This window comes from Schistocerca americana, chromosome 2 (genome assembly GCF_021461395.2).
Source record: "Schistocerca americana isolate TAMUIC-IGC-003095 chromosome 2, iqSchAmer2.1, whole genome shotgun sequence".
Classification (NCBI taxonomy): domain Eukaryota; kingdom Metazoa; phylum Arthropoda; class Insecta; order Orthoptera; family Acrididae; genus Schistocerca; species Schistocerca americana.
In genome coordinates this window covers 83,949,446-83,963,865 of record NC_060120.1, presented here as the reverse complement: position 1 = coordinate 83,963,865, position 14,420 = coordinate 83,949,446, and the positions used below count along the sequence as shown (strand labels likewise).

General features: G+C 41.5%; 1 protein-coding gene across 1 annotated transcript in view; it reads left to right on the top strand.

The window, feature by feature from the left end:
- LOC124593798 (single-minded homolog 1-like) overlaps positions 1 to 14,420 on the top strand; it is a 68,778-nt gene that overhangs the window by 22,781 nt on the left and 31,577 nt on the right. Inside the window, exon 3 of the mRNA XM_047132147.1 lies at positions 10,235 to 10,469. Within this exon, the coding sequence (XP_046988103.1) occupies positions 10,235 to 10,469 (235 nt within the window). The remainder of the gene's footprint in view (positions 1 to 10,234; positions 10,470 to 14,420) is intronic.

Sequence of the window (14,420 nt, the reverse complement as noted above, 5' to 3'; positions counted from 1 at the left end):
TTCTGTTCCGAATAGGACTTGGATAGCCATTCGACAGCATTCAGCGCTATTGGGTCTAGCGTAGAAGAAGACATATCGGTTCAGGTTATTTACTGTTACTATATTCAAGAAGAATATAATAATCGACTTCAAGATGAACACAATAATTCCAACCCCAAAGAAAGCAGGTATTGACAGATGTGAAAATTAACGAACTATCAGTTTAATAAGTCACAGCTGCAAAATACTAACGCTAACTCCTTACAGACGAATGGAAAAACTGGTAGAAGCCGACCTTGGGGAAAATCAGTTTGGATTCCGTAGAAATATTGCAACACGTGAGGCAATACTGACCTTACGACTTACCTTAGAAGAAAGATTAAGGAAAGGCAAACCTACGTTTCTAGCATTTGTAGTCTTAGAGAAAGCTTTTGACAATGTTGACAGGAATACTCCCTTTCAATTTCTAAAGGTGGCAGGGGTAAAATACAGGGAGGGAAGGGCTACTTACAATTAGTACAGAAACCAGACGGCAGTTAGAAGATTCGAGGGGCATGAAAGGGAAGCAGTGGTTGGGAAGGGAGTGAGACAGGGTTGTAGCCTCTCCCCAATGTTATTCAATCTGTATATTGAGCAAGCAGTAAAGGAAACAAAAGAAAAATTCGGAGTAGGTATTAAAATCCATGGAGAAGAAGTAAAATCTTTGAGGTTCGCCGATGACATTGTAATTCTGTCAGAGACAGCAAAGGACTTGAAAGAGCAGTTGAACGGAACGGAATGGACAGTGTCTTGATAGGAGGATATAAGATGAACATCAACAAAAGCAAAACGAGGATAATGGAATGTAGTCGAATTAAGTCGGGTGATGCTGAGGGAATTAGATTAGGAAATGAGACACTTAAAGCAGTAAAGGAGTTTTGCAATTTGGGGAGCAAAATAACTGATGATGGTCGAAGTAGAGTGGATATAAAATGTAGACTGGCAATTGCAAGGAAAAACGTTTCTGAAGAAGAGAAATTTGTTAAGATCGAGTATAGATTTAAGTGACAGGAAGTCGTTTCTGAAAGTATTTGTAAGGAGTGTAGGCATGTATGGAAGTGAAACATGGACGACAAATAGTTTGGACAAGAAGAGAATAGAAGCTTTCGAAGTGTGGTGCTACAGAAGAATTCTGAAGATTAGATGGGTAGATCACATAACTAATGATGAGGTATTGAATAGAATAGTGGAGAAGAGGTGTTTGTGGCGCAACTTGACAAGGAGAAGGGACCGGTTGGTGGTACATGTTCTGAGGCATCAAAGGATTACAAATTTAGCATTGGAGGGCAGCGTGAAGGGTAAAATTCATAGAGGGAGACCAAGAGATGAATACACTAAAGCTGATTCAGAAGGATGTGGGTTGCAGTAAGTACTGGGAGATGAAGAGGCTGGCAGAGGATGGGGTAGCGTGGAGAGCTGTTTTGGAAGTTTCCACCTTGGTGTTTTGTTGCATTCGTGTGTTTAGGCGCGACTGTTTGGTCTTAGCGCTTAGTCTGCCAGTCCTCCTTTGGGCGGAGCGAACTTCACCAATTTGATGCTGTCGTAGTCAATTGGTCGAATGTCTTCTCCCGCAGGTGTCGTCAGTCTTAATTCTCTAGTTAATTCTGGTGTTGTCTGTACTGCTTTGGACACCGTCCAGCTCAGCGCTCTTCTCCCTAGGTTGTCTGATATTGTAGCTGACACTCTGACATGGAAGACTTGGATGCAGTGTTGATGCGCACATCGGCTTGTGCTGCTCGTGATTCTGCCGGTGGTATGTAGCCAACAGTAGTTCCAGGCCACCTGCATGGCTGTTCTGTGTGAAGTGCCATCCAGAATCTAGCTTCCGCTTCCTCCAGTTACGAGCAGGTGTGATCATTTTTGGTTTGCTGTCTGTTAGATGTCTCTTCCGCCTTTCACCGATCGCCTGCCGTCCTCTCCACCACTCTCACTGGAGTGTGTTGGGGAAGGGGCGGGAGGGGGGGAGGAAGTCGCACCGATTCACCTCTCTGCTGTTGTGCCGCACTCGTGATACTCGTAACCGTTGAAGGGGCGGCGCGGCGCTTTTATCTCCCCCTGTCCCCCTTCAGCACTCCGCGCCGAGCTTCATCTCCCCCACTCCTCCCACTGACACATTGCTCCGTGCTACGTTCGCGTCCAGGTATGCCTGCTGGCGGCACTTCTCTGCTAGCCCTCCCTCTACATGCCCCTGAAGTCATTTCCTTGTGGGATGTCTTCTTCATCTTTTTAATCAGACTATTCGCGGGTTCCCAAGCCTTACTAAGAGTGTAGCCAATATCGCGACTGATGAACGGTTTCCTTACTCGAATGTCCCTAGATTCATTAGTGACACGGTATCGAAAGTTTTACTTCTATTTCAGAATCTTTGTACGATCGCAATCCATTCCATGTGATTTCGACAAGCAATGTATGGCGCCTGGCGACTTGTAGGCTGCTGCAATCTGATGTGTCACTGACACTCGTGGCAACGATCTTCGACATCTGACCCATATACGAGGGACGTTCAGTAAGTAATGCAACAATTTCTTTTCCTGAAAGCAGGTTAATCGTATTATTCTCCCCTCTTTTGACTACACAGTCCTATTTTTCATCTCCGTTCAATGCGACGGCCCTACGCCACCTTACTCGTACCACTCTACAGGTCGACGGCGGAGCCAACGTCATGATGCATCAATAACCTTCCCGACACGTACGTACTGCCTACTGCGAATAGTAAGCCCAAACAGATGAAAGTAGGAACGTGAGAGATCAGGACTGTAGGGTAGAAGGGTACAACAGTGTAGTGAAGCTTTGAAGTCTGCTGTAGGGTGCACAGACTTGTGTAAGGCTTGGCGGTGTCATGGAACAGGAGAAGCTCCTTTGAATTCGTCTTGTAACGAAAATGCTGAAATTGTTTCATCAGTTTCCTGAGGATAGCACAGTACGCTTCAGAGTTGAACGCTGGACCGTGAGGGAGGAAGTCAAACACAAATATCCGTTCAGGGGCCCAGGAGATCGTCGCGATGATTTTATCGGCTGAGGGTCGGCTCTGATCATTTTCTTCGCAGGAGACGCAGCGTGGCGCCATTCCTTGGACTGCCATTTCGCTTCGCATTCGAAGTGATGAACCCATGTTTCAAAGCTTGTGACGTTATTTGACAAAAGATTGTCACGATCAGGAATTCGGCGTAGATGGTTCTTCGTTGCCCTTTATGGCCATCTGTTAGGAGGCGAGAAACCCAGCGGTGGACGAGTGCGTCGGTGCTACCAAGAGGGACATCAAGTTGAGCAGTGAGATGGTTTATTGTGACCGTCGGTCTACTCGAATGAGAGTATCCACACGTTCCATCACTGCAAGATTCACAGCAGTATGCGGCCGGCTGGTAGGCGGGAGATCGGTTGGGTTTGCGCGACCTTGTTGTGATGTGGTAAGACATATGATGAGTGTTCAGTAAGTGTTGTGACTGTCAATTCACAATATTTCACAAACACAAGGTTGATGACTGAACATCAAACGAAAGGTAACAATAACGATGCCAGTAAAAGCCTCCTAATTTAGGCAAACAAAAGTACACTTCTAATTAACCACAAAGGTTCGTGATAACATACACACACGCACACACACACACACACACACACACACTAGTGACAGTCCAATTCAGAGACGAAGACGTAATCTTCAAAGGTCGCTGTACAGGAGGTCGGCATCCGGCGTGAACTGAACCTCGGGGCTCGTTCTAGCCCCTAAATAGCTGTCTTCAGCCAATCAGGTTTTGGCGTAGTGATACTTCCTGCAGGCCGTGGCCCCAGCTCCCCCAGGAGAAAGTACTGATCGGAATGTCTGTTTCCATTATTTTGTATGTAAATAGCCGGTGTTTACCATGGTGCATCTGGTACGCCTTGGGCATAGACAACCTCGTCCTCTGTGGTCTAATATGGGTTGCCGGCCGTCAGGGGCTACCTTGGCTCCGGTATAACAGAAATTAATGCAATACAGTTTTTTCTCGTCCACCTGCCGTTGAAAAAATGCGTAATTTTTCATAGAACATCGTAGAATATTGCCTCTTCAGCTCCTATAGTTTCATGAGATTCCGAAAATGGCAGCGCTTGACGTAGGCTCTAAAATGTTGTCAGTAATGGAGGTGCGTTTCAAGCAGAGAGTTTTCATTGAGCATCCATTGGTGGAAAACTAGAGCATCGAAGGTATTTATAACAAAAGGTAAGTCGCTGAGTGAAGCCTCGCCCAACGACCCGCGGTGCTTTCGTTCACTGACAGGTCTCGTCAAATATTCTGTAAGCACTTATAAACATCTTCGATGCTATGTTTTTCCGCCAAAGGATGCTCAATGACTGCTCTCTGCTTGAAACACACACCTGTTACAGACACCATTTTGAAGGCTACGTCAATTGCTGCCACTATCGAAATTCAATGAAACTTTTTTTTTTTTTTTTGGTCATCAGTCTACTGATTGGTTTGATGCGGCCCGCCACGAATTCCTTTCCTGTGCTAACCTCTTCATCTCAGAGTAGCACTTGCAACCTACGTCCTCAATTATTTGCTTGACGTATTACAATCTCTGTCTTCCTCTACAGTTATTGCCCTCTACAGCTCCCTCTAGTACCATGGATGTCATTCCCTCATGTCTTAGCAGGTGTCCTATCATCCTGTCCCTTCTCCTTACCAGTGTTTTCCACATATTCATTTCCTCACCGATTCTGAGTAGAGCCTCCTCATTCCTTACCTTATCAGTCCACCTAATTTTCAACATTCGTCTGTAGCACCACATCTCAAATGCTTCGATTCTCTTCTGTTCCGGTTTTCCCACAGTCCATGTTTCACTACAATACAATGCTGTACTCCAGATGTACGTCCTCAGAAATTTCTTCCTCAAATTAAGGCCGGTATTTGATATTAGTAGACTTCTCTTGGCCAGAAATGCCTTTTTTGCCATAGCGAGTCTGCTTTTGATGTCCTCCTTGCTCCGTCCGTCATTGGTTATTTTACTGCCTAGGTAGCAGAATTCCTTAACTTCATTGACTTCGTGACCATCAATCCTGATGTTGAGTTTCTCACTGTTCTCATTTCTACTACTTCTCATTACCTTCGTCTTTCTCCGATTTACTCTCAAACCCTACTGTGTACTCATTAGACTGTTCATTCCGTTCAGCAGATCATTTAATTCTTCTTCACTTTCACTCAGGATAGCAATGTCACCAGCGAATCGTATCATTGATATCCTTTCACCTTGTATTTTAATTCCACTCCTAAACCTTTCTTTTATTTCCATCATTGCTTTCTCGATGTACAGATTGAAGAGTAGGGGCGAAAGGCTACAGCCTTGTCTTACACACTTCTTAATACGAGCACTTCGTTCTTGATCGTCCACTCTTATTATTCCCTCTTGGTTGTTGTACATATTGTATACGACCCGTCTCTCCCTATAGCTTACCCCTACTTTTATCAGAATCTCGAACAGCTTGCACCACTTTATATTGTCGAACGCTTTCTCCAGGTCGACAAATCCTATGAAAGTGTCTTGATTTTTCTTTAGCCTTGCCTCCATTATTAGCCGTAACGTCAGAATTGCCTCTCTCGTCCCTTTACTTTTCCTAAAGCCAAACTGATCGTCACCTAGCACATTCTCAATTTTCTTTTCCATTCTTCTGTATATTATTCTTGTAAGCAGCTTCGATGCATGAGCTGTTAAGCTGATTGTGCGATAATTCTCGCACTTGTCAGCTCTTGCCGTCTTCGGAATTGTGTGGATGATGCTTTTCCAAAAGTCAGATGGTATATCGCCAGACTCATATATTCTACACACCAACGTGAATAGTCGTTTTGTTGCCACTTCCCCCGATGATTTTAGAAATTCTGATGGAATGTTATCTATCCCTTCTGCCTCATTTGACCGTAAGTCCTCCAAAGCTCTTTTAAATTCCGAGTCTAATACTGGATCCCCTATCTCTTCTAAATCGACTCCTGTTTCTTCTTCTATCACATCAGACAAAACTTCACCCTCATAGCGGCTTTCAATGTATTCTTTCCACCTATCTGCTCTCTCCTCTGCATTTAACAGTGGAATTCCCGTTGCAATCTTAATGTTACCACCGTTGCTTTTAATGTCACCAAAGGTTGTTTTGGCTTTCCTGTATGCTGAGTCTGTCCTTCTGACAATCATATCCTTTTCGATGTCTTCACATTCTTCCTGCCGCCATTTCGTCTTAGCTTCCCTGCACTTCCTATTTATTTCATTCCTCAGCGACTTGTATTTCTGTATTCCTGATTTTTCCGGAACATGTTTGTACTTCCTCCTTTCATCAATCAACTGAAGTATTTCTTTTGTTACCCTTGGTTTCTTCGCAGCTACCTTCTTTGTACCTATGTTTTCCTTCACAACTTCTGTGATGGCCCTTTTTAGAGATGTCCATTCCTCTTCAACTGTACTGCCTACTGCGCTATTCCTTGGTGCTGTATCTATAGCGTTAGAGAACTTCAAACGTATCTCGTCATTCCTTAGTACTTCCGTATCCCACTTCTTTGCGTATTGATTCTTCCTGACATGTTGTAACCTCCCCACAAAAATTTAAAAGACAATATTTAATAGAAATGGAGCCAAGTGTAACCTCCCTGCATAAAATGTACTGACTATGACAATTAAATGTTTGACTCGCAATCTGACTCAACGTGCAAGCTCTCACAAAAGTAATGAAAGACAATTCAATGCTGATGAAACTTCTGTGACAATGAAAACTCAATTAAACCGAAATATCGGTCTTTGGCCCTGTGCAAAAAATCAGAATTAATTTCGTACCTCATTGAAACTGCATGTCAAATTTCTGCTCTTATTGTTGGCCACGGCTTGGAGGAAATGCATCGCAAGTAATATTTTTTTTTTTTTTTTGAAATTTAACTGAAACTTTTCTTTAAAGAAAATGGAAGGAAATCGTTCGTTCAATTAAATAGCTCTTTTGTTAAAAAAAATTGCTTTGAAATCAAAATTATTATTGGGGCAGTTGTTGAAAATTAATTACAATGAATAAACTTTACATTATCTGATGTGCGCAATGCAGCTTTGTTACCTTAATTAGCAATATACCTCATTCAGCATCTTGACCAGAGAGACCCATGTCGACGCCTGCGACTGCATCCCGCTCGCGACTGTCTCGCGACCGTACTCGACTACTAGTGCTAACAGACTGCACTGCCTACTGCTACCGACAGACTACTGCTCGCAACTCTCGCGCGGTCAAGCGCAGACTAGGAACGACAAATAGCTCTCTGATCAGAGACTCTGCAATGCCTCGCACACGCTGCATACGTGTTTCAATGTCTCGAATTTCAGCCTACTCTTCATCACTACTATATTGTGATCTGAGTCTATATCTGCTCCTGGGTACGCCTTACAATCCAGTATCTGATTTTGGAATCTCTGTCTGACCATGATGTTATCTAATTGAAATCTTCCCGTATCTCCCGGCCTTTTCCAAGTGTATCTCCTCCTCTTGTGATTCTTGAACAGGGTATTCGCTATTACTAGCTGAAACTTGTTACAGAACTCAATTAGTCTTTCTCCTCTTTCATTCCTTGTCCCAAGCCTATATTCTCCTGTAACCTTTTCTTCTACTCCTTCCCCTACAACTGCATTCCAGTCGCCCATGACTATTAGATTATCGCCCCCCTTTACATACTGCAGTACCCTTTCAATATCCTCATACACTTTCTCTATCTGTTCATCTACAGCTTGCGACGTCGGCATGTATACCTGAACTATCGTTGTCGGTGTTGGTCTGCTGTCGATTCTGATTAGAACAACCTGGTCACTGAACTGTTCACAGTAACACACTCTCTGCCCTACCTTCCTACTCATATCGAATCCCACACCTGTTATATCATTTTCTGCTGCTGTTGATATTACCCGATACTCATCTGATCAGAAATCCTTGTCTTCCTTCCACTTCACTTCACTGACCCCTACTATATCTAGATTGAGCCTTTGCATTTCCCTTTTCAGATATTCTAGTTGCCCTACCACGTTCAAGCTTCTGACATTCCACGCCCCGACTCGTAGAACGTTATCTTTTCGTTGATTATTCAATCTTTTTCTAATGGTAACCTCCCCCTTGGCAGTCCCCTCCCGGAGATCCGAATGGGGGACTATTCCGGAATCTTTTGCCAATGGAGAGATCATCATGACACTTCTTCAAATACAGGCCACATGTCCTGTGGATACACGTTAGGTGTCTTTAATGCAGTGGTTTACATTGCCTTCTGCATCCTCATGTCGTTGATCTTTGCTGATTCTTCCGCCTTTAGGTGCAGTTTCCCACCCCTAGGACAAGAGAGTGCCCTGAACCTCTATCCGCTCCTCCGCCCTCTTTGACAAGGCCGTTGGCAGAATGAGGCTGACTTCTTATGCCGGAAGTCTTCTGCCGCCAATGCTGATTATTTATCAAAAATTAGGCAGTGGCGGGGATCGAACCCGGGACCGAAGACGTTTTTTGGTAATGAATCAAAGACGCTACCCTTTTTTTTTAAAATCTCATTTTGTTCGCTTTCGTTCGTTGCATCTGCTCAGGGCGGACGTCTTAAGACACCCGTTTCAGTTCGTTGTTGATCGATTAACTCAGTTTTTTTTTTTATTACAGAGGGCAGCTAACCCTCTGACCGAACACGTTGAGCTACCATGCCGGCCCCCTAGACCACGTGTACCACTACACGAACTGAAGAGGGAATATTCCACGATGTTGCACAAAAAATTACGCTTTTTATCAACCGCAGTTGGACGGGAAAAAAAATTTGTTTGCATAACTTACTGAACGCCTCTCATACGTCTTGTTACATTGGCACGTTTTAGATAGAGTTCGTAATAAAATACAGAGTGATCTTGAAGTCCACCTACAGAATTTAGGAGCTCGTTCAAGGATGTTTTCTGAGTATTTTGGTTTCAGAGACTATCAGGCTCCAGTGGTTCATTACTGGGTGATGTCATACTGTATGATTCATTACTCCGTTTATTTTTGAATACGTATTGCACTGAAAATATTTGCGTACATCTAAATCTACATGGATGCCCTGCAAATCACATTCAAGTGCCACGCAGAGGGTTCATCGAACCACCTTCACAATTATCTATTATTCCAATCTCGTGTAGCGCGCGGAAAGAACGAATACCTGTATCTTTCCGTACGAGTTCTGATTTCCCTTATTTTTCGTGGTGATCGTTCCTCCATATGTCGTCGGTGTCAACAAAGTATTTTCGCATTCGGAGGAATGGTTCAAATGGCTCTGAGCACTATGGGACTTAACAGCTATGGTCATCAGTCCCGTAGAACTTAGAGCTACTTGAACCTAACTAACCTAAGGACATCACAAAACACCCAGTCATCACGAGGCAGAGAAAATCCCTGACCCCGCCGGAAATCGAACCCAGGAACCCGGGCGTGGGAAGCGAGAACGCTACCGCACGACCACGAGCTGCGGACCATGTGGAGGACAAAGTTGGTGATTGGCATTTCGTGAGAAGATTCCGTCGCAACGAAAAGCGCCTTTCTTTTAATGATGTCCAACCTTGATCCTGTATAATTTCTTTAACACTCTCTCCCATATTTCGCGGTAATAGAAAACGTGCTGCCTTCCTTTGAACTTAGCAGTTCCAGTATAAGTGTCAACGGTATGCTTTGTGTGAGCAGCTTGAGTTGAGTACTGCTCGGTTCTATCTCGGATTTTTTTATCTTTCTTTTGTCTCTGTTACTTGTACGTTAACAAAGATGGACGATGCGTACATCGAGTATGTGCTCACTGGATCCAGAGGAAGAGTGGCACAACAATATTATTGTGACCTGTTCGAGCAGGGCAGCAACCACATCACAGTGCATTTTTTTCGGTAATTAAGTATTTTGTACCTGTATTTTTGTGAATGCATACAAATGCCTTATCACTGTTAGGAAAGTATTTGCACGTAAACTAAGATCAATGGAGTAATGAACGAATTGAATCATAATTACCATATTACTGTGTAACTAGCCAACCGGGCCCTCGCATCCTTGTACCAAAATGCTCAGAGAATATTTGTGAGCAACATTCGAAATTTCCTGGGTACATGTTTCTCACAAGTGCAACTCAGACAAGATTAGCTGACATTACAAGAAGGGTTACCACATACGTATGAAATTAACATGTGACATACATTAAATCCGGAATTATTTCAGCCGACATTTGGTGTTAACTTTGTGGCAGGAGCTACGACGCGATAAATGCCATCGACATCTGTGGTCACAAATGTCACGCGCTGCTCTTTCCCGCACGCGAGCCTCCTGCGGCCGGCAAAGTGCCCGCAGCCCGCAGGCGTGTCCGAGCCCGCTTCCACACGGCCCATCTCGCCAGCGTCCGCTTCTATTACGCGCTGCCATACAGGGACGAGTCCAAACAACGTGCACTGCCAACGAACTGTGTCACATTATCAAAACATGGCGTGCGTTGCAACTTCCTCTCTGTATTCACAGTAGAGATTTCATGTTGGTGTGTATATGTTTACATTCCATTTCGTCATATGGTTTTCTACATCTGCGGATTGAAATATGTTTCACTACACATCAGAATTTCGTCAGAGTCAACCACACCCTCATTGGGGACGCAGACGAGTAAATATTTCATTTTTGTGTCTTGCTGCATACAAAAATAGTAGATTAAAAAAGAAAACAATAAAAATCCAAAATAATTGTGACTAAGAGAAACGTTAAGATCTAAAGAAAAACCTGCAAGCACAAAATACCATTACAACAAAACCTGACAAAATAAATACCTAGGAAAGGCGATACAAAGAAGGAACAGAAGAATGCATCTCGGGAAGCAACACAAAGAAAATATCAAACACAACCAACAGATTTCCAATACATGTCATACACACAAAACATTAGGTGTATATTTACTGGCAGAAAGATGCAGAGACTTGTACAAAAAGGTGCTAACCAAAGGTCCATAAAGAAAATAACCTTGTCTGTCCAACAGTTAGTTCAGAACAGCTCCGACGACCCTGCTAGCGAAACAAATACAGTCACAGTTCACCCAATACTATAAACTTGAAAATTCTAGAACAATAAGAAATACCTGTCAGCTAACAGCACACATAAGAGACATCAAAATCTCTCGCACAGCAACACTCTCCTCTTTGATGTAGAAAGTAGGTACAGTTGCAACTCTGTTAATTAAACCATAAAACTAATTGAAGAAAACCTGAAGATACACAACCAGCTACCCCATGAGCATGCAGATGAAACATAAAATTCTTTCACTTAATAACACGACAAAATTATTTTCTAACGTTGCTGAACAGTCATTCAACATTTTTTAAAGGAACGCACCGTCATTTGACTGTTTTATTGTTTATTTAAGTACAACCCAGGTATCGGCATTCTATGCCATTTTCGAGTATTTGATTTTATAACTTAAACTTATATTACAGGACTCTTAACATGTTGCCAAGCTCAAAGTTGGCCATAAATTAAGAATAATATTGGCTCACCACCAAATGTCAGATTTAAAGTCGCCATCTTGTAACTTTCTGATTTCACTTTAAGTACGTTTCAAGCACATGTGTTCGTCTTTTACTTACCAACGTTAGCCTGTTTTTACTGAATATGACGTGTTCCCATTTTTATTTACTGATCTGTTACAGGATGGTATTTTGCATCTGGCATTTTGTGGTGAGCCAATATTTTTCTTAATTTATGGCCAACTTTCAGCTTGACGACATGTTACTTGTCCTGCAACATACGTTAAAGACATAAAATAAATACCTGAAAATGGCATAAAAGGCCGAAACCTTACATAAATAAACAATACCACAGTAAAATGGAGGTGTGTTCCTTAAAAAACGTATTATCAATTCAATCAAGAATACTATGTATAAGAAGAACGTTTACCCACGATTTCCCCTATTTCAGGGACACTAATCAATATTTTAATGACTCATATAGAAACACTAATATCTGAAGACATATAACAACGAAAAGGTACACAATGATCTACTGATACATTAATCTGGTACATTAATCTAAAAATAAAATATAACAACTGCCCAAAGAGATAAATACTATACACAAGGACATCAAGTTTCGAATAGAAGAAGAACAAGGAAACAAATGTAATGTTCTAGACATAATTATAAGAAAAGTCAATCACAAACACACATTTGACAACTGCAGAAAACCAACAACAAGTAACACTGTCTTAAATGCAACCTCTAATGACTCACAGAATCATAAACAGGCCGCAATAAGATACACGTTAAACAGACTGAACAGGTTCTCCCTAAACACTTGTGACTATCAAAAGGAGCTGGCCAGTATAAAACAAACAGCATTAAAAACACAAACGAAGGAACTCTGATAGACAAACTAAACAGGCAAATAAAGGCACCGATCACGAAAAAACTAACCTAACAATATGAAGACATACGACCTGCACAACCACAAAAAATTGCATACAATGACCTACCATAAAAAATTCATACAAAGTAGGTAACGTATTCAACAAACAAGACATAAGCGTCAGTTTAAAATTAAAGCAACTGAATACAAAACATATTTCAAAACTGAAATCAAAAGCGGAGGAATGCCAACCATCTATTTTTTTTTCTGCTCAGTTCCGAAGACTATGAAGAAAATATGCACTGGGATGACTGGCAGGACATTTTACGCAAGATGTAAAGAACGCATCAGGGTACCGAAATACTGTACAAAACATTCAACATTTTGCAGACCATAGAAAACCGCAATACCACAGAGCAAGCTCTATTGTGAAATATATGAATATCATAAAAATCTGAAAAGACAGACATCTTCCCTTCCACGAAAATTGCCATATTCATAAAGCATTAGCACAAAATTGTTGCTCAGTGACCTAATAAATATTGGTTACCAGACACTATATAAAATAAGTGAAGAAATCAGAAAAGGGCCTTTACATTCTTCATCTTCTTTCGCTCAATTTCCCTCTCCCCCCCTCCCCATCATTGAATATCATTTCACTTCTCGCTCCATACCTTTTCCCTTCAACTCGCTTTCTGTTACACTACTATGCGCTCATGTCTACTTACATTTGCTCCTCCCTCCTCACACTACTCAGAACAGGAAAAAACTAAAACTCCACCAATATTTCTTCATTTCTCTTACACAGCACGTAAATTCATAGTGACATAATTAAACAGAATCGCACACGTATAATGACCCACAGAGAAAGAAAGAAATACAGATCAAAGAAAAACTAATGGCAATGTTGGCAACACTACAAAACACAATACACAGAAGTATACAAATAAACATTGAACAGTGGTGTGCCAAATTGTGCTTCGTTAATTGGTGAATAATGTACAGTTCTGCAAAGCAGCGTAAAATGGCATCATGATTGTCAGTGTCTAACGAAGAAAGAAACCGAAGGTGTGCTAGCAGACGGCATTCCCAAATATAGGCGAAAACCCAAGCAGGAATTACCATACGTAAATGCCAACAATTTGTTAAAGAACTGTTTTTAGATCACGATCACGAATCAAACTGTAAATATTGTTAATTACAGACCAGTAATGACGCTTTACTTTAATAAAGCTAAACACATTTTTTGAGAAAAACACGTATATTCTTGTAGTCGTAATGCTCGAACAAAAGTACCCAGAGAAAAAAAAGTAGATATATTCTTCTTTAAAAGTATGTACGAATTTTTCATTTAGGATAATTTGAACTATTTAGGGTTTATGCTCTAGAATGTGTACTGCCGGTTTCTTTTGACGTGTTCTATTAAAGAACCTGTCATTAGGGCCATAATTAGGATCTACAGATCCGGAGACTGAATCTGGTGCGGCGCTACCGGGGATAAATCTAGTATAACCTGTAAAAAAACCATTGTGAAGTCATTTTTTTAATTAAAAGCCTATAACACAGGGTTTAACGTTCAATAATGAACTCCATAAAATTTTATTTACATGTCATGATTTAATGAATTAACATATTAAAACACGGAAAATTGAAGACATTAAAGTATTCAACTTAATTTATTTAGATCGCAATGAACCATTCTACCTAAAAAGAAAATTCAGAAGAAAATGAGATTGTTTTATATGCGCAACCCCGTATTTAAATTTTAAAAGTAACATTTTGCGACTATAAGCAAACATGCTTTAAGCAAACCTAAAATAACAAAGCAATGTAGTAACCAAGCAAAGTTTACTTAAACTGAAATAAACGAATCAAGTTACACGAGAATTAGTTTTCCCCAATTCCAAGAGGTCAAATTGGGAGTTTGATGCGAGGGAACACGGACTTCTTCGAGTGAATGCTGTCTCAATTCGTTATCCGCTGCCCACTGAAAAATTCAGCCGAATAAGCCTATAGAAAGTGAATAGGTGTACTTCCTTTACGTAGAGAGATGA